Raw genomic sequence first — 22,147 nt, 5'->3', positions numbered from 1 at the left:
ATTATTATCATTATTATATTATTATTATTATTATTATTATTATTATTATTATTATTATTATTACTATTATTATCATTATTATATTTATTATTATTATTATTATTATTATTAAGGCAACAAGTTGGCAGAATGATTAGCACGCCAGGCAAAATTTTTAACAGCATTTTGTCCGTCTTTACATTCTGAGTTCAACAGCTGGTGATGAAATGAGAATGGAAATGATGAGTGACAGTCTCAACATTCTGGAGTTGCTGCCAAAAACCACTTTTATATAAGGCTCAGTGAGAAAGTTCTAGAAGGTTGAATCATGAAACAGCTTAATGCTGATGGGTTGGTTAATTGGCTGAACACATAAAACTGCTATGGCTTGGCTGTGATGCCAACTCAGATATGCTGCAATTCTATTTCAAATCTGCTACACCTTCAACATACCTTTTCCGATAAATAACAGACCATTAATATTTTCTTCAAGTTTACCAATATTAGGTTGTGTAATATCTGATTATCTTTTTAAGTAGTACACATCTCAAGATGTATACTTCTTATTTAGAGTCAGAAAATGGTCCTGAACAAGAAGTTTATCTTGAGACATACATGCAGGCACAATCCATGCAAACATGACTGCTGTGCTGTAATTAAGAGATTGTTCAGCAACTACAAGATAGTTCTGTATTTGGTTCCATTGCAGAACACTTTGGGCAAGTGTCTTCAGCTACAAGCCTTACATTAAATATCTTTGACTGAAAATGGTAAAAAAATCTGCGCACGTGCACGTGTACGTACGTATATACATACATACATACATACATGCATGCATGCATGCATACATACATACATACATACATACATACATACATACATACATACATACACACATACATACATACATACATACATACATACATACATACATACATACATACATACATACATACATACATACATACACACATACACACACGTGTACATATGTTCATACATACATATATATTCATTACTGACGTATATCAGAGAAAAATGCAAACATAAGTGAGAAAACTGTAAAAGCTGATGCTTATGAAAATGTCCTTGAGATATTTGTTCTGTGCAGAATTACAACCACTCCCTTGATATTTTCACAATCAGAAATGGAGTGAACCAGAAACTAACTCATTGGAAACCTGTAGTTAATTACAATGTATGCAACTTCCAAACCAAAATAATACATAAAACAAAGGAAGCCATCATAAGAAATTGACTGAGGTTTACTTTGTTAAAACTTTGTGAAAGGCAAATTAAATTCGTATTTGATTGTCTGTATACACCAACACCAAGTGGTCACAACTTCCAAATACAGTTGGATATTATTGGATAAGGGAAAGCCATTCTTATAAGCAACTGCAGGCAAGGGAGACTACTCCTATTTATTTTTGCCAATGTTACCAGCCATTCAGTTACTGGTCATTTGTAACTTATGACAGTATTGTTAAAGTACTAGTTCCCATCACATGACCCAAACTTAACAATATGAATGAGGCCCATTTACCATCCAAAGACAACCAACATTATTTAGAGACTGGAATTAAGTTGCCACTCAGTGTTATCATAGCTGAACAATCAAGTACTTTTCTTTTTACATTTTTTAAATCAGTGAAGCCAAGTTAATCTGATAATAAATATATATTTCCTCTCCATGCCAAATATTGAGTGCTCCCATGTTTTTGCCAATATACTCTCTGAAGAACATCATAAAAACAAGAAAACTGATACAAAAAAAATGTGCTTTATACATGAAGTCCTTGAACATATTTGTTCTGTGCTTAGTGGCATACACTCCTCTGTCTATTTCCCCTCAAGAAATACAATAAAACAGTAACTAGACTGTTGGAAACCTGCAACCATTAGCATTAGGCATTTGCCATATTCTGAACGTCTTACTTCCCTGGGCATGGATACATTGAAACTCTAACGTCTTGGTAGACACCCATAAAATTATTAACCATCTTACAAATAATAACTCTGAGCACCTTTTTAAACTCCACCTGCCTAACACCCGTGGACATGTTTACAAAGTCAGAAAACAGCACAGCTCCCATGACTTTTGGAAACATTTTTTCACGCTAAGGGTTGCTGAAGCATGGAACAAACTGCCGGTATCAGTTGTTAGTTTTCGGAGCACTGCATCCTTCAAAACTTCCATGCTTCCTGAGATTCGCCAACACTACACCTGATTTTCTCCCCTCCATATACACGCAAGCATGTATCTGACTCATACACTGTTCACTTTGCAGACATTTGTACATTACAGCATATTCTTTATACGCACTTTTGACAAGTTGTGGTGCACCTGAGCACTGTATACAATAATTTTATTATTATTATTATTATTATTATTATTATTATTGTACCATAATATAAAATAATATAAAACACCACTAGCACCGCAGTTAAACTAAATAACATTTCAGATTACATCTTCATAAAAGCCATTTATTTGATTATTAAACTTTACTTCCCAAAACACCACTAATCATAGTTACAATTGCTACATCTGTTTATGCTCCTCTCAATGAGCAAACTGTACCAGCTAGCCTGCCAAAGTCCACCCAAAACACTAAATTCTTTCAGACAATTCTTCATCCTAAGAACTGTAACCCAGAGAAAGATTATTCGTTGTCACCACTTGTAGGTCAGTGGTTTTAGGAGAAACAAATCTAAACTTGAAAACATATTTTATATATATTTATATAAGATAAGGATTCAGATAATCATGGGGTTAGTGAAGAAAGCTCCTCTAATGGACTCAGCTATCAGACAACATAGAAATCCAGTACAGAGAAGTATAATGTAGAGCAGTGGTTCCTAAATATAAAAAACACAGTTGACCTCATCAAGATTTGAACTTATACTATTGCTCACTTCTAAATGTCCTTTCTACTATAAGCACAGGGCTGAAATTTTGGGATAGGAGTAAAGTTGATTAGATTGACCCCAATGTTCAAGGAGTACTTCATTTTATCAACCCCCGAAAGGATGTAAGTCAAAGCCTACCTCAGTGGCATTTGAACTTAGGGCATAAAGCCAGAAGAAATTATCCTTGGATCACAGGGTGACCTGCTATGCTTGAGGAGACCTACTGAGTCAAGTACATCAACATCAAAATAAAAATCAAATAGAAACTGTAGTTGTGATACCAATGCTGGTGGCACACAAAAAGCACCATCCAAACGTGGCCGATGCCAGTGCCTCCTTGACTGGCATCCGTGCCGGTGGCATGTAAAAAGCACCAATCAATCATAGCCATTGCCAGCCTCCTCTCTCTCTCTCTCTATATATATATATATATATATATATACAAGATATACATCCAGAGAATCATGGGGTTATCACAGAAAGCTCCTCGAATGAACTCAGCTATCAGACAACATAGTAATTCAATACAGAGAAGTATAATATAGAGCAGTGGTTACCAAACTATTTGGGGCTGCTGCACCCTTGGCATCCAGGCTGCATCCACCCCACCCCACCCCTGGTCACCATCACAAATTCAAAACAACTGTATTTCATAAATTAACCTAATTAATCTATTATTTTGTTGTTTTCACATCACCCCCACTTTTCTTCAATGCCCCCTGGATCTTTCTGCCAACTGCAGGGGGTGCAGTACTGCCCACTTTGGGAACCACTGATGTAAAGCGTTCATGCAGTTGAAATCCAGATGATCCAATCAATGAAATTATTTTATGAGGAGTATATAAACCATAAAAAGCCAGAAGATATGAGAGATGAACATATTAGACAGATATACGTCATGTAATTAAATGTATTCATCTTTCACACCGTTTGGCTATTTATGGTTTATATGTACATGTGAAGGTGCCTGGCCTAGTGGTTAGAGAGTTATAGTAATGATCGATAGATTGCGGGTTCAATTCCCAGTTTGGGCAGCACATTGTATTCTTGAGCAAAACACTTCATTTCATGTTGCTCCAGTCCACTCATCTGTAAATGGGTAACCCTGCAATGTAATAGCCTCTCAATCAGGGGAAATGTTGGCCTGTTGGGTGGCATCATTCAAAGCACAGTGACCAGTAATACATAACAACATCCGATAGTCTGGCTGATACCATTATATATATCTTTATATATAAAAGTGAGGTTGTGTGTCTGTCTCCTACGATTTAGATTCCTAACTACTCCCACATTTTGCGGTGCAGTTTAACCAAAACCAGGTATCTTATAGTCGTGATTCATATCGAGCCCTTCTGGGTATAAGCGCGCGTCTACGATGAGTCTACGATTTAAAAAAAAATTTACCATAATTTTTTTCTATTTTAATGCATTTTTTTCACTATTATATAAGTGAACTCTCTAAAAATGTATACGATGAGTCAACGATTTAAAAAAAAATTTACCATCATTTTTTTTCCATTTTTAATGCATTTTTTGCTATAACTCTCTAAAAATGCTTATATAGTTATTTCCCTTACAAACCCGAGCAACGCCGGGCGATACTGCTAGTATATATATATATATATATATATATAAGGATTTTATCCTATATATGCTGTTCTATCAGTACTTATGCGTTGAAAAAATATATCTTTCTACTTGTACTATAAGAAATAATGTTCATTGCCACTTTAACTTGGCTGTTTCATAGGAACCGATGTTACTACCATTTTAACCCCAGGAGGACGCCTCCTCTAGCTGGTTATTCAATGCAATCTGTACCTGATATATATTGCAAGCAGGGAAACGAACTCCTACAACGTTTCTGCAACCGGACCACCAGACTGTACAGTTTCAAGCTCTTTGTGCTCATCATCAGTGGTGGATAGTCATCTGCTAGAGATAGCAGTAGTTCATTCCAGCTTGCAATATATAGGAAATAAGGGACAAGCAGTCACTGATTTTGTAACAAGCAAATTAGCTAATTAAAAAAATCTATATAAAAGTTGAAAACAGTAACTATACTGAGAATTAATGTTAATCACCAATTCAACATAGCTGTTCCGTGGGAAGATTGCATCGAATAACCAGCCTGGGGTTAAAATGGTAGTTACGTTGGTTCCTACAGAACAGCTATGTTAAATTGATGATAAACATTACTTCTCAGAATAGTTACTGCTTTCATTTCTAACAGAGATTTTCTAACTAGCTAATTTGCTAAACACTAAAATATGTATACGTGTGTAGCGTCAGCACAGATCTGTGTGAGTGAGAAAACATCCACAAGAAATAATATATTAAATGCAATCATTTGTGAACTGAAGATTTATTCCGTTTCTCTGAGTCTCTTCGATATCGACGTCAGCAGCACGTTTGCTTTCGACTGATTAAATGAAGCCAATATAAGTATAAGGGAGATAACTCTGTTATAGTCCTTTTATGTAGTCCAGTAAACTGCTGAAATGGCTTCTGGGATAATCTGCGACGTTGTTGTTATTGTTTTAGCCCAGTTCAGCCCTTAGCCAGCTGACCATAGCATTCAGGAAATAATTTGAACAACTAGTTGTAATCCACAAATCTACAGTCCTAGCTCTATATCCATGCCTCATCCATCTAGTTGATGACAACAAGGATAGGAGTTGCAGTGTGACAAAAAGACGTCTTTTTTCCTTCACTCTCCTTGTTCTATTTTTGTAAGTCTCTAGGTGTTGGTGGTGATGACAACAGTGGAGCGGGAGGCAATTAAGTTAATTAGTCAGGCTACAGAAGTGATTTCTTTTCTTCCTTTGTCACAATTAGCATGACTTTCTGTTAAAGCAGTTATTGATGCTGTTACTGTTATTTTTGTAGTGTTCAAGTTTTCTGTTTGTCTCAACAGAAACGGAGACTAACTGCTTTATATAACTGTTTGATGATGTATTGCAGTGTATTATGAAGTACTGTGGGTATGTCTCTGTATTAATGGGAAGGAGGATGACTTGTCCATAGAGTGGCATGGGCCGTGAAGAGTAAAGCTTCCTGCAACAACAAACTATGTCCTCAGAAGATTGGTAAAACTGATTTCCTACATTTTATTATGATTAAATATGTCTACGAATTACTGGTGGAAAGTACTATTCTAAAGACACACTGGAGTATACTGGGGTACACATCTAACAAAGATGTTCTTGCTAGGAAGCCAGTTTAAACTAAACCGTTAAGTTTGAAATACAATGGGCCATCTAAATTTCTATGTTTTCTATCTTGGTTATATAAAACAGTAAGAAATGCAGAATAGTTTATAAACAACATCTTTAGACTTTTTTTCGTTTTGCTTTTGAACAAAAACTACTTCACATTTCCTGATAATATATAGGAAAAAAATGTAATGAAATTTACCTGAGGAAATCGGCATTCTTCATCTAATATTTTTAATATGCATCGGGGTGCCTGGAAAATTAAGAAGCAGTTTCAGAATGATCAGTGATGCAACAATAAGAATAATGATTATAATACACATGATAATATGTCGATAATAATTAGCTATTTATTGAATAAGTCTCAGGGATGTAGAGACAGAAGACCTGCATACATGGGTTAGCTGCCAGTCTTCCTCAAAAAGAAAAGTAAAAATTCCTAGCTAAGCCTGAACATTTATGTGTAAAAGAATGAGCAATGTTGACCTTCAGAGGTCCTGTAATATAATCACTAAACTCTAAAGCCTTTTTGAGGGTTGTTGTTGAAGCTTATCTCTGGTTCCATAACATCAAACAGTTGAAAGACAAATACCCTCTGAATATGATGTTGGACCACCTCAAGTACTATTTACAGATATACTAGTGCTTATTGCCATAACTCAGTGAACTGATCCAATGTGGAATAAAGATGTTTCTAAAGAACAACAAATTATTTGGTTCAGTACCTTATCATCTTAGTAACACCTATTTCTCAGATATTTTAAGTTCAGAGTAGTAAATGCTTATCATTAACAGTGTAGAGTGACAAGTCCACAAAAGCTCAGTCTAGTTTTATAGTCACATAGATGAGTGCAGAAGTAGATATCAGCATACGAGATACAATCAAGAAGACAGCAGTCAAAATAAACACACTTTTATGATCAAGTACACGGATTATAAGACAGAGATATTAAAGTTTATCTGCAATGTTTGACAAGGTGAAATTGCAACATTCATCTTGATAAGTGAGCTGATGTTCCCTGTTTCTATTTTTTTATATTTTCCATCACCCTTAATACTTTAGTATAAAAGAAGTGAAGTAACTGTTCACATAATGTGGTGAATGTGTTAACTATACTGAAAAGAAAAACACTGTGAAACAATATTTAGGAAAACCAAAGAAAAGTAAGGAAGATGACTCAAAATAAAACAAGAAAAATATCTTCTTTTTAATGAGTCAATGCAGCAAAGTATTAATTAATTGAAATTGGAAATATGTGTGTAAGTGGGGTGGATAAGACTGATCTTATTTAACATGCTCAGGGACAACCCTTGGAGATGTTACATCCATGAAAAGAGTTAACTTCAACAATATTGAGTTTATTTAATATGTTGTCAATGGTAAACTAACCATATGTAACCGCCTTACAGCTAGACAGACTGAGTCATTGGAAGTTAAATCTCTTTATTAGAGACACAACCATCACCAGTCATTATTTAGGATCTTTCAAATAAATTGGTATTTAATCAACTAAACTTCATGAATAGTTATGTATGGAGATATATAACAAAGAGTCACTGAAATAATAAAAACTCAATCACAAACCATAAACAGAATTGACTCATTTCTAGAAGGAAGACTAGAACCATCAAATTATTATTTACCTTTTCAATGAGTTCCACACACAAACTATTATCTGTATAATTTATATGGGAAAAGCAGATTTCTTCTTTATCATACTAAAAAATAGGAAACAAAATTAAACATAATAAACAATGCAATTAAAAACAGAAAATAATTCATTAAAATCTTAATTAGTAAACAACAAACAAAAGGTTTCTCCTCTTTACTAATTCTTCTGTATTCTAAATCACTGGAGAAACTTGTAATACCCTCCATCAGGCATTTGCCATATTCTGAACGCCTTACTTCCCTGGGCATGGATACATTAAAACTCTGACGTCTGGCAGCTGACTTGGCAGACACCCATAAAATCATTAACCATCTTACAAACAATAACTCTGAGCACCTTTTCAAACTCCACCTGTCTAACACCCGTGGACATGTTTACAAAGTCAGAAAACAGCACAGCTCCCATGACTTGCAGAAACATTTTTTTCACACTGAGAGTTGCTGAAGCATGGAACAAACTGCTAGCATCAGTTGTTAGTTGTCGGAGCACTGCATCCTTCAAAACTTCCATGCTTCCTGAGATTCTCCAACACTACACCTCATTTTCTCCCCTCCATACACACGCAAGCATGTATCTGACTCATACACTGTTCACTTTGCAGACATTTATACATTACTGCATATGCTTTATACGCGCTTTTGACAATTTGTGGTGCACCTGAGCACTGTATACAATAATTTCATTATTATTATTATAAAAGATTTACATAGTTCTCTGTCCTTTTAAGTTCCTGTATATATTTTATTAACATCGATTTCCTCATTGTACCACTCAAGTGACAACCCTCCAACCATGGGTCTATTTGGGTAGTCTGTTGCTGGTGAGGGTTTTTACAAGGCTGGAGAGTAAATCTTACCTCACCCTCTTTTTAGTCACTTTTACAACATGCAGAGGAAATGATGGATTTATTCTATGATATGCCAGACCCCACACAGCACATAAGGTCTTATGATTGGTGTAGAATTACATGGTATCATTTGGCAGATTGTAAAATGTAGTTTCTTGTCACTGTAATCTGGAAGTACTGTTGCAGCACATGCCCCCATATTACTACTTACTACTAATTTCCTCATTATACATTTTTAGGCATAGCTATAATGTTAGAGGAATTGCTTTCACCCTCTGGATACTGTTCCTGCAGCTCATTAATCAGTCATTAAATAAATAGTGACAGGTGAACCTGATTTCAGCCAAGTAGACTGAGGCAAGAGAAATTAGTCTTGTTTAGAGGCTCAATTCAGTTAGGGGATGCTAAAGTTTGAGCCTTTGACCATATGATCAAGTTAATCTTTCAGGCATTTCAGAATTTATAACTATCAAAAACTACATAGGGGTACACCCACCATATGTATTTTTGTAAGTATAATCGTAAGTTTAAGTAAATACAACCATATACGCCAATATTTAGACATATTCTTCTTAGTTCTTTCTCTTCTTAACTCAACGGACTGTACTATCATCTAATTTTCATAAAAAAGGACCATTCTAGATGAACCTAACTCTCTTTATCTTAAAACCCCTACACATTCAAACCTTCTATTTCCACTAATCGCAGTCTACCAGGAGTCTCCATCCAACTGTATAATATCATCAAACATAATTCAGTATTTCAGAGGCCAGCTCACAGTAAAATACTTATTAATTAAATAATACTATACAAAATAGTATTTAAACTCCAAGTACAAACTTTCCTGCCTCACGCATCTCACCTCCAAATCTAATCCCTATATGAAACATATCCACTTCCTCAGACGTTAATTTATCAATTGTAATCCTTGCACTACTTGTTCAATGCCCCAGCCAAATCTTCTTCAAACACTGTATGCAGTTATTAAAAAAACGAGCCAGGGGAAATAACTTGAGGTCCGTTAATGTCTCATAAAGAGGAATTAAGAATTTCACAGAAAAATTACAAATATTCATTGCTCAGAAGAAAATTTGATGTTTATTAGTTGGCACAGTAACAACTATAGACATGTTTCAGTCTTATTATACCTCATCAGTAGAATAGAGTTATATGGAGGCTACTGGATTAATGGACATGGAACAATTTGAGCCAGTTGTAATTTACAGAATTATGAAAAAACAAAATGCATTAATGAAAATAACTCAAGTAGGTTAATAGTATGAATTTTGATAATTTTGGTTGATGGGGGAAGACAAAGGGAATGTCATTCAACTCAATGAATTGAGATTTATCTTTAAGTTGGAGAAAGTACAAATTATTTAACCATGTCTAAAATGGAAGTAATAGAGTTACTCAGGTACCTTGCAATCTCAATTCTAATGTGACGATTCCACTACTTCTTCTACCAGGAAATCAGTTCTATAGACATAGTTGTGTTGTTAAACAGCTCGCTTCGTAACCACAGAGTTTTGGGTTCAGTCTAATTGTGTGGCACTTTGGGCAAGTGTGTTCTGCTATAACCACATTCTAAATATATGTTTGTGTGTTTGTGTTTCTGCCCCTCCCCCACCACCACCACCACCACCACTACTTGACAACTGGTATTGGTTTGTTTACTTCCCCATGACTTAAAGGTTTGTCAGAAGTACTGGGGTTAATTTATTCAATTAAACCATTCAAAACAGTGCCCCAGCATGGCCACTGAGACAAGTAAAGAATAAAAATTGAAGGATCTGTTTTTTGTTTTTTCTTACCATTCAAACATAATGCTGCCATCAATTTTGATCCATATGTCTTTTATCAAATATATTGAATTATACAAAAATAAGGTATATCCAGGAGCCTTATTACTAAACACAGTTATATCATTGTCCAGTCTAAGAGGACCTAATGAAAACAAATTGGTCACTGATCCTAACTGTCATTATTAGATTTAGCAGTGTCAGGAGCTGCTTAGCTTCATGGTACAGAACACTCAGCTGGCAACTGAGGAGTGCTGGGTTCAATTCTATGTAGCCACCTGCTGGCAACTTTTGAAAAAGTCAGCAAGGTGGCAGAATCATTAAAATGTCAGGCGAAATGCTTAGCAGTATTTCGTCTGCCGCTACTTCTGGGTTCAAATTCCGCCAAGGTCGACTTCGCCTTTCATCTTTTCAGGGTTGATTAAATAAGTACCAGTTATGCACTGGAGTCGATATAATCGACTTAATCCGTTTGTCTGTCCTTGTTTGTCCTCTCTGTGTTTAGCCCCTTGTGGTTAGTAAAGAAATAGGTATTCCATCTGTCCTTAAGTTCTAAGTTCAAATGCTTGTAAGGCTGACTTTGCCTTTCATCCTTTTGGGGTTGGGAAAATAAGTATAGTTGAGCACTGTGGTGGATTTAATTGACTTATTCCACCCACCCCCAAACGTGCTGGCTATGTGCCAAAATTTGAAAACATTATTAGACTTAGTAGTGAAAGCAGTGAACAGGCAGAATTGTTAGCATGGTAAGCAAAATGTTTAGTGTCATTTCGTCTGCCTTTACATTCTGAGTTCAAATTCCACCAAGGTCAACTTTACCTCACATCCTTCCAAGGTATATGAAATAAGTACCAGTTAAACACTGGGATCACTGTAATTGGTTAGCCCTGTACCCAAAAATTCAAGACTGTGCCAAAATTTGAAATCAACTTTTAAACAACAGAAGGCAGTGAGCTGGGAGAATTTTAAGCACACCAGGTAAAATGCTTAGCAGTATTTCGTCCACTTTTAATTACTAAGTTCAAATTCTGTCGAGATCAACTTTGCCTTTCATCTTGTTTAGAGGCTCAATTCAGTTAGGGGATGCTAAAGTTTGAGCCTCTGACCATATGATCAAGTTAATCTTTCAGGCATTTCAGAATTTATAACTATCAAAAACTACATAGAGGTACACCCACCATATGTATTTTTGTAAGTATAATTGTAAGTTTAAATGCAACCATATATGCCAATATTAAGATATTTTGGGGGTTGGTTAATGACACAAATATCAGTTCAGCATGTAACTGATTTCTCACCCTCCCCCAAAATTACAGGCCTTGTGCTTATAGTGGAAAGAATTATTAGATTAAGCAGTATACAGTAAAAAACAAAAAGAACTGTCTGATACAAACAACTCATGGATGTACTTACAATTTCTTGTTCCAAAGCAAAAACATAACTGTTAAAAAACTTGTGCAATTTCTCATTGGTGTAGTTGATGCATAATTGTTCAAAACTGTTGGTCTGTAGAAAAAGGAAAACAAGGAATAATTACAGTATGATACAAAGAATTACAGTCAAAAGGGGTTTGTTTGGGGGTGCGGAATGAAAAGCATACTCAGCTGCGACAGAGCTAATCCCTAATTCACTAAACGAGGTCTGTACAGGACGAGCGGAGAACTAATGTGTTGCAACATCTGCAATAAAGTTATTAAGCATCAGAGTTTAAAGAAAGCTGATTTCTGCAGTTTAGGACTAATCAAGGAGCATTTGTGAGTGGAGTGTGAGTTGGGTGTGAGTGTGAGTAGGACTTTGTATCTGTGTGAGTGCAAACATACATGCTTGTGTATATTAACATATTTATATGCACAAACACTCATACATTATATATATATATATATATAATATATATATATATACACATACATATATATATACATATATATCATATATATTATAAATATATACTATATTATATATTATATTATATATTACATATATATATATATATTATATTATATTATATATAGGTGCAGGAGTGGCTGTGTGGTAAGTAGCTTGCTTACCAACCACATGGTTCTGCGTTCAGTCCCAGTGCGTGGCACCTTGGGCAAGTGTTTTTTACTATAGCCTTGGCCCGACTAAAGCCTTGTGAGTAGATTTGGCAGACGGAAACTGAAAGAAGCCCGTTGTATATGTGTGTGTGTGTGTGTGTTTGCCCCCCAACATTGCTTCACAACCGATGCTGGTGTGTTTACATCTCTGTAACTTAGCGGTCCGGCAAAAGAAGCCGACAAAATAAGTACTGGAGTCGATTTGCTCGACTAAAGGTGGTGCTCCAGCATGGCCACAGTCACTTGACTGAAGCAAATAAAAGAAATAAAAGGAAGAAATATATTATATATATATATGCATGTATATATAAATACACACACACACACACACACACACACATATATGCACACGCTTACACACATGCTTGCACACACATACACATGTAGGCACATATAAACATAATTAAATACACATAGAATAAGATACACATACATACAATACATATGTACATACAGAAACACAATATATATTTTTAGATATGTATATCAATACCAATATATGGAAATAAATATATAAGAGACACAAAAGTCAAAAGGAAAAAAAACCTAGTGAACCTTAACATAATCTCATAATTAGATTGAGCGCTATTAATCTTTGTACTTTAAGAGGACTCATGGTTTACTAACTTATGACCAAATTATTTTCAACTGAGAGATCAGGCTTGAAGGCTTGCAACATAGTCAACTCAGAATCAAATTATCTTCTGCAGACAGATCAGGCTTAAATGCTTACAGCAGACAGATTAATTCTACCACCCACACTGCTCTTAGTTAAGACACTGAACTAAAGATTAGTCTTTGAGGAACAATTCCATTATATGACAAGAAGAGATCCAAAATATAGATTAATGAACTATTAAGAGAGTTTTGTTTTTCCAACCTATGAGAAAGCATAGCTAAATCACCCTAAAATCACATCCTATCATCTTAAAAAAGGAAGAACAGGCTGGTTAAAATAAGGTAGTCATGGCTTAAACAACTTTGATCCACAAGTTTTTATGGATCAGGATTGAGTGGTTAAGCAAGAACAACAACTTTAATGGGAAATCCAAAAACACACTATTTTGGATTAGTAATTTACATAATTAAATAAGAGATCCAAGATCCAGCAGATCAAAGAGATATAACACAAGATCTAAAAAGCAGGACAAAGATTGTAATATTGAAATATTAAATGTATTTTAGACTAAAGATTGGTCTGGGCATGACTGTGTTTCAGTCATCAGACTGTGGTCATGCTGGGGCACTGCCTTGGAGAATTTTTAATCAAATGAATTGACCCCAGTGCTTATTCTCTTTTTCTTAAGTCGGGTGCTTATTCTATCAGTCTCTACTACTGACCCACTAAGTTATTGGGATGTAAATACGCCAACTCCACTTGTCAAGTGGTGTGGCAGGGACAAACACAGAGACAACGCACACGCACGCGCGCACACACATACACACACATACAAACACACACAAACACACACACACACACATACGCGCACACACACACAAACACACACACACACAAACACACACAAACACACACACACACATGATGGGCTTCTTCTAGTTATACCAAATCCACAAGGTTTTGGTCAACCAGAGGTTATAGTAGAAGACATTGCCCAATGTTCCATGCAGTGGGACTGAACCTGGAAGATGATGATGATGATGATAATGATGAGAATGATGGTATATATTCATACACATATCCACAGGAAGAGAGAAAAAGAGAGTGAGAGTTAGAGAAGTTGGAAGAAAATGGTATCAGATTCTGCAAGGTATATTTGTATACAGCATGTAATCTTCTCTCCAGCATGTTCAAAGCTGGTATTCCTCAATTACCATTTCTTTTTGTACAAACATAGTCAGCTCTGGTCTAAAGATAGCAACAGTATCTTCTGTTACAGTGAGTCCAACATAATGACCATCCATAGGGAGGAATATCTTATGACACAAACTCCTTATGCAAGAAAATAATTCTCTCCTTCTCTTTCTCTTTCTCTCTTTCTCTCTCTCTTCTTTCCTCTCTTCCTCGTTCACTCCTCTTCTCTCTTTCTCTCATAGGTAGGTAGATAAATAGGTAGATAGATAAATAGGGAGAGGGAGAGAGGTGGAGAGATAGATTAAATAGAGAGAGAGAGGGATATAGATTAAATAGAGAAGGAGAGAAAGACATACAGACAGGTAGATAGATAGATAGATAGATAGATAGATAGATAGATAGATAGAAAGGTAGGTAGGTAGGTAGGTAGATAGATAGGTAGGTAGGGAGGTAGATAGGTAGGTAAGTAGATAGATAGATAGATAGATAGATAGATAGATAGATAGATAGATAGATAGATACACAGGCAGGCAGGTAGAGACAGAGTGGGAAAGAAAGAGAGAGAGAGGGATATAGATTAAATAGAGAAGGAGAGAAAGACATACAGACAGGTAGATAGATAGATAGATAGATAGATAGATAGATAGATAGATAGAAAGGTAGGTAGGTAGGTAGGTAGATAGATAGGTAGGTAGGGAGGTAGATAGGTAGGTAAGTAGATAGATAGATAGATAGATAGATAGATAGATAGATAGATAGATAGATAGATACACAGGCAGGCAGGTAGAGACAGAGTGGGAAAGAAAGAGAGAGAGAGAGGAAGAGAGTCAGACAGACAGATATAGACTCTCTCTCTCTCTCTCTCTCTCTCTCTCTCTCTCTCTCTCTCTCTCACACACACACACACACACACACACACACAATACTCTAATAATATATAGTGTTATTAATCTCCAAACTTTATCCTTCCCCAAACTGCCAAACACTGCAGCTTCTAATTTCTACCTTTGACTGTGTTGGGTGCCTTGGCTGTGTTCTAAACTTGGAAGTCTGGTTCACTATTTACTGGGCTTTGCTGATACTTTCATGGAATGAAGCCTTACAGTATTTAGATAAGTCTATTTATATACGAAATCCTGCTGGGGTTCTCTATGGTTCTTACTTTGCCAGGATCAATGAAATGAGTAAGTATCAGGTTCTGGAGGATGATTTCATCAACTATTCTTGCAGCCAAAATTTCTGGCCTTTTTTGCTCATTTTAGAAGTTATTATATCATCACCATCATATAATTATTATTATTATTATTATTATTATTATTATTATTATTAAGGTAACAGAGTAGGTTGTGTACGGGCAGAAACATTAAGCATACTGGGCAACAATGCTTAGTAGCATTTCGTCTGTCTTTATGTTCTGAGTTCAAATTCCACCGGCCCAACTTTGCTTTTCATCCTTTTGGGGGTCAAAAAAATTGGCACCAGTTGGGCATTGGGGTTGATGTAATCAACAAGTCTCCCTTCCCCAAATTTCAGGCCTTGTGCCTATAGTAGAAATTATTATTATTATCATTATTATTATTATTATTATTATTATTATTATTATTATTATAATAATGTAATGGAGCAGGCTGAGAACTTGTAGAATCATTAGCAGGCTGGGAAAAATGCTTAGCAGCAGTTCATCTATCTTTATGTTCTGAGTTCAAATTCTACCAAAGTCGACTTTGCCTTTTCATCCTTATGGGGTCAATAGAATGAGTACTAGTTGAATACAGGAGTTGATATAAGCAATTTATTTCCCCCCACCCTGAAATTGCTGGCCTTGTACTAAATTTGGAAATCATTATTAAAGAGAGACATTAAAACACCAGACTACATGCTTTTTCAGTCATGTTTCACTATATTATATACTCTTTTACTCTTTTACCTGTTTCAGTCATTTGACTGTGGCCATGCTGGAGCACTGCCTTTAGCCTTTAGTCGAACAAATCGACCCCAGGACTTATTCTTTGTAAGCCTAGTACTTATTCTATTGCTCTCTTTGGCTGAACCGCTAAGTTACAGGGACGTAAAACACCAGCATCGGTTGTCAAGCGATGTTGGGGGAACAAACACAGACACACAAACATATACACACACATACATATATACGGTGGGCTTCTTTCAGTTTCCATCTACCACATCCACTCACAAGGCTTTGGTGAGCCCAAGGCTATAGTAGAAGACACTTGCCAAGGTGCCATGTAGTGGGACTGAACCCGGAACTATGTGGTTCGTAAGTAAGCTACTTACCACACAGCCACTACTACGTCTGTTCAAATCCTACTAAAACTGTTTCTGCCCTTTATCCTTCTGAGGTCGTTAAAATAAACATTTTTATTGTTTTCCAAGAAAGTATCAATTGAATAAACTAAACCTCATCTTCTACAATATTTTTTTTCTTTGTCTCAATGTGTGAAATTGTTATTATTTTGTAGTATTTAGTCTTTGATCTAAATATTTCAATTTAAAACTGTGCCGTGTTAACTTCACCTTTCATCTTTCCAAGGTCAATTAAAAAAGTGCCAACAATTTACAGGGGTTAATATAAATACATTATAAATATTTAGCCCCGTGCCAAAGTTAGGAATTATCATTGGGTTGATTCTACTCTTTATTCTTCCAGGGTCTCTAAAATTAGGAACCAATTAAATACTGTGGTGTATATGATCATTTGTGCCTTCTCCATAAAATGTGTGGTGTTATGTCCTTAGAAATGACCAGTACTGTTGTCCTCCCTACCACTACCACCATCACCACTACCATGTTGCTAGAAATTGGATATTTGAATTCATTTGTGTTTTAAAATCGAAAAATGTCAACAGTTCTATCAGGAATGAAAAGAAGCTTAACCCTTTCATTACCAACCTGGCTGAAACCGGCTCTTGCTATGTAGTACAAATGTCTTGTTTTCATATGTTTTGAATTATAATCTTCTACCAAACCTTAGTCACAATTTATGTTCCTAACACTAGCTTAATGATAACCAGGTTATTTTACTAAATTCTTTGTCATATTTAAAGTGATTGAAAGAAACACAGAGCATCTCAAAATAAATACAGTAACAAAAGGGTTAATAAATATTCTAAAAAGATTTTAATTCTGGTAGGAAGTCATGAGTAGTTTGCAATATTCTACACCATAGTAGCTTGATAAATTTTCTAAAAAGACTTTAATTCTGGTAAGAAGTCATGAGTAGTTTGCAATATTCTATATCATAGTAGCTAGAGATAGCAGTTTGTCAAAAATATTTTTAACATTTTCTAGCAACAGTTTAGTTAGTCAAAGTAACTGTGACAGAACCCAGGAATGATGAGTTCAAATCTGCTAAAAAAAAGGAAAAAAACGAAAAAGGAAAGAAAAGAGAACTCCTTAAGTCATTGACATATGGAAGCAACCAAAATGATATCTTTCAAATACACCAAGACTTTCAAAACATTTTACCGAAACATCCAGATTCTTGTTATTTGACAAAATGATTGCTGTATTGGAGATTAAGGTGCCGTTGTTCTTGTGTGCTGCCTATTTTGGTTGGCAGGGTAGCAAGTGCATTGTACAGAAAAACACAATCCTACCTAAAACAACTCAGCTACAATGGTAACAGATTTACCAAGAATTCACAAAACACAAAAATATATAAATACTGCAAATAAACAATAAAAATGAGAAACAGTTATATTGTTCTAAAACAGTAACTAAAACATACAGGATTTTACTAGAGTGACATTGCTACAGAAAACGTGGGTGGTTCAAGAATTTTAAAGGTTTCATTTAGTGTGGGGGGGTACTTAAGAAACATGGTGTTCTACAGCAGAAAGCTAAAAAAAACAACTCTTAAACAAATTACTTCAAATTCTTCAATTATAAAATTGTGGAAATGGGGATAAATTCCATTTAATATGCTGTCTATCATTACTAATGTCAAAAGTTTAATATATTAGGGAAAACTCTGCTTAATAACATACTTCACAAGGTAATACAATAAGATCCCTTTCTTTCCCTCTTCTCTCTCTCTCCCTCCTCTCACATTCTCTCTATCTATCTATTTATCCATCTGTCTATCTATCTATCTTTCCAGCTACTTTCCTACGCTAAAACATCAACGGGTTATACATTTTCAAGTGAGAAACAACGTATTTTTTTAAATAAATGATATTGGTTGTTTTTTTTCATAAAATGTATTTCTATTATAGACACACACATATATATGTATATACACACACCACACACACACACACATACATACATATATATATAAATATATACAAAAAATTCAGGGTGAATACTTGATAATTGTAAGCACCTGTATATGCCATTTAGTGGTGTAGGTGATAGAGTATATTTATCAAAATAAAAACATGATGCAAAGGATTTAGCGGTACATATGTTTCTGGCTTTTATTAGACAGTTTATATCAATGCATAATTGATGTAATATGTATGTCAATAGCCTTCTTCATCCATGTACAATTACTACTTCAAGGACATGTATTACATTAAAGTAGTAATTGAAGTAGTAATTGTACGCGGCTGAAGAAGGCTATTGACATACATATTACATTAATTATGTGTTGATATAAACCGTCTAATAAAAGCCAGAAACATAGGTACCGCTAAATCCTTTGCATCATGTTTTTATTTTGATTAATATAAATATATACATATATATATATACACATATACATATATATATTATATATATATACATACATATATATATATATATATATATATATATATATATATATATATATATATATATATATATATATATATATTATATATATATACATATATATATACAAATATATATACATATATATAAACACATATGCATATATGTATATATATATGTATATATATATATATATATAATATATATATATATATATATATATATATACATATATACACATATATACATATACATACATACACACACACACACACACATACACACACAGACAGACACACACACATACATACATATATATATATATATATATATATATATATAGGATCTGGGGGAAAAAACTTTGTAGAATGTTATGCAAAGCAAATCTACAATTATTGGCTACCAGGCCTTATTCAAACAATTACCTGAGGAGCTACATTTTACACCTTGGATACTTTATAATGATTACATATTTCAGCAAAGTAGCACGGGTGTAAAAATGTGTCAAAACAATTATAGTGGTTTTAAATAAGGAATGTTGTTCATTCCATTTTCTATCATGTATCTTTACATACACACCCACACATGTGTAGACAGACAGACAGACAGACAGACAGATAGATAGATAGACATAGGTATGGCTGTGTGGTTAAGAAGCTTGCTTCGCAACCATGTGATCTCAGTATAAGTCTCACTGCTCAGCACCTTGAGCAAGTGCTTTCTACTATAGCCTTGGACCAACCAATATCTTGTGAGTTAATTTGGTACATGGAATCTGTGCAGAAGCTATATATATATATATATATATATATAACAATTGCAACGTGGAAGGTGTTTATAAGCCATTTAAGAAACACACAAAAACCGTTAGATTCAGACCGTGACCTATTCACTGACAAATGCAGCACAGAATTTTGTCAGTGAACAGGTCGTGGTCTGAAAGCGACAAAAATATTTCGACAAATTAAATTTAAATGTTGAAGTGAATCTAACGGTTTTTGTGTGTTTCTTAAATGGCTTATAAACACCTTCCATGCTGCAATTGTTTTCGTTCCAGCACACGATCTCAGATTAAGTCACTTGCTATGCAAGTACATCTCCGTAATATATATATAATGATAACAATGGACTCTCCCATCAATGATGACATATGAGTATTCAGCTTTTGCCAAATGACCAGCACAAATGATTTGTTTATAGTAATCTACACATTAGCTTACACATTAGCCACACATTAGCCACACATTAGCTTACTCCCTCCCTCAAATTGATGATGCCTGAACAGGTGTACAGTGTACCAAGCTTCAGGTGTCAAAGTGATTGCAGAACAGCATGAGATGAAGTGTTTTGCTCAAGAACACAAAGCACCACCCAGTCTAGAAATTGAAACCACGATCTCGCGATTATGAATGCAACACCCTAATCACTAGACCATGTGTCTTCACAATAATAATCACAATAATACTAATAATGATAATGACGATGATGATGATTATGATGATAATAATAATAATAATAATAATAATAATAATAATAATAATAATAATAATAATAATAATAATTGAGGAGATAAGTACAATCCAGGTGATCATCTTATCAGCACTTCAAGTGAGAAACTTGCTAACGTAGTATTCCAATAACCAAAGGAAGTTCAGCTATACTTCGATAGATAATAAAAAGGTGCACTTTGCGTATCCGATATATTAGGTATGATCCAGTAGGCATGTTATAAGACTCACAGAGTGAATGATAATTACTTTAATTGAGGAGAAGAGAAATCAAATCAATGTTAGGAACATTTCCATAAATGAATGTTGTTTATTCCATACTACATATAACCTTAGTAAGTAGGAAGGCTGACAAATCACAAACCCCTTCAGGTAAATAGCCCGGCTCGATCTGTAGATAAGGCATTGGTAGAAACTCCAGAAGATGTAAGCTGTGAACACATAGCTCCATAAGATGTAAGCTATTGACACATAAAAGGTGCAGCAATATTAAAGGAAGATTAGCTGGGAAGATTGTCTTTGTGTGTGACAGATGCACTGGAGCAATAAACACTGAAGAAGTACAGAAAACAGGTTCCATCACATGCCAGTGGGTAAAACTAGAAGTAGTTGACAGCTTCCGCTACCTAGGCGACCAAGTCTGTAGTGGAGGATGGATGCTCTGAGAGTGTAGCGGCTAGAATACAAATAGCCTGAGCAAAGTTCAGAGAGCTCTGCTGGGAAATAAGGGCCTCTCGCTCAGGATGAAAGGTAGACTGTATGATGCATGTGTGCGAACTGCCATGCTACACAGCAGTGAAACATGGGCCATGACTGCTGAGGACATGCGTAGGCTTGAAAGAAATGAAGCTAGTATGATCCACTAGATGTGTAATGTCAATGTGCATACACGACAGAGTGTGAGCACCCCTGAGAGCAAAGTTGGTCATAAGAAGCATCAAATGTGGTGTGCAAGAGAGATGACTGCACTGGTATGGCCATATGTTGCATATAGATGAGGACAGCTGTGTGAGGAAGTGCTACACCCTAACTGTGGAAGAAACCTGTGGAAGAGGTAGATCCAAGAAGACATGGGATGAGGTGGTGAAGCATGACCTTCAAATGCTGGGCCTCATGGAGGCAATAACAGGAGACCGAGACTTTTGGAGATGTGCTGTGATTGAGAAGACCTAGCAACTAAAGTGAGATAGCAGCCATGGCCAATGCCAGTGTTGCATGTCCGACCTGTTTAAAAGTACCCTTGATGTGTCAGGTGATACGATATGCTTGAGAAGACCTGTTGAGTAAAAGTAAAGCCAATATCATAGCTATGGCCAGTGCTGCCTGGTTGGCTTCTGTGCTAGTGGTATGTAAAATGCACCATCCAAACATGGTCAATGCCAGTGGCCCCTGACTGGCTCCCATGCTGGTGGCACATAAAATGCACCATCCAATCGTGGTCGGTGCCAGGTCCGTCTGATTGGCTCCCATGCTGCTGGCATGTAAAAAGCACCATCCAAACATAGTTGATGCCAGTGACCCCTGGCTGGTTCCCATGCCAGCGGCACATAAAAAGCACTGTCTGAACATAATTGATGCCAGGGCCACC

General features: G+C 35.4%; 1 protein-coding gene across 4 annotated transcripts in view; it reads right to left on the bottom strand.

Annotated features, from left to right (window-relative positions):
* Positions 1-22,147, bottom strand: part of LOC115217708 (unconventional myosin-X) — a 560,656-nt gene that overhangs the window by 425,212 nt on the left and 113,297 nt on the right. For all 4 annotated transcript variants that reach the window (XM_036507677.1, XM_036507678.1, XM_029787467.2 and 1 more), the window contains 3 exons: positions 11,843-11,935; positions 7,752-7,826; positions 6,310-6,360 (listed from right to left, as the gene is read on the bottom strand). In XM_036507677.1, the coding sequence (XP_036363570.1) occupies positions 6,310-6,360; positions 7,752-7,826; positions 11,843-11,935 (219 nt within the window). The remainder of the gene's footprint in view (positions 1-6,309; positions 6,361-7,751; positions 7,827-11,842; positions 11,936-22,147) is intronic.

The sequence above is a fragment of the Octopus sinensis genome, linkage group LG11 (assembly GCF_006345805.1).
Source record: "Octopus sinensis linkage group LG11, ASM634580v1, whole genome shotgun sequence".
In the NCBI taxonomy this organism is placed as follows: domain Eukaryota; kingdom Metazoa; phylum Mollusca; class Cephalopoda; order Octopoda; family Octopodidae; genus Octopus; species Octopus sinensis.
Note: the sequence above shows the minus strand (reverse complement) of the source record. Positions and strands in the feature narration are given on the sequence as shown.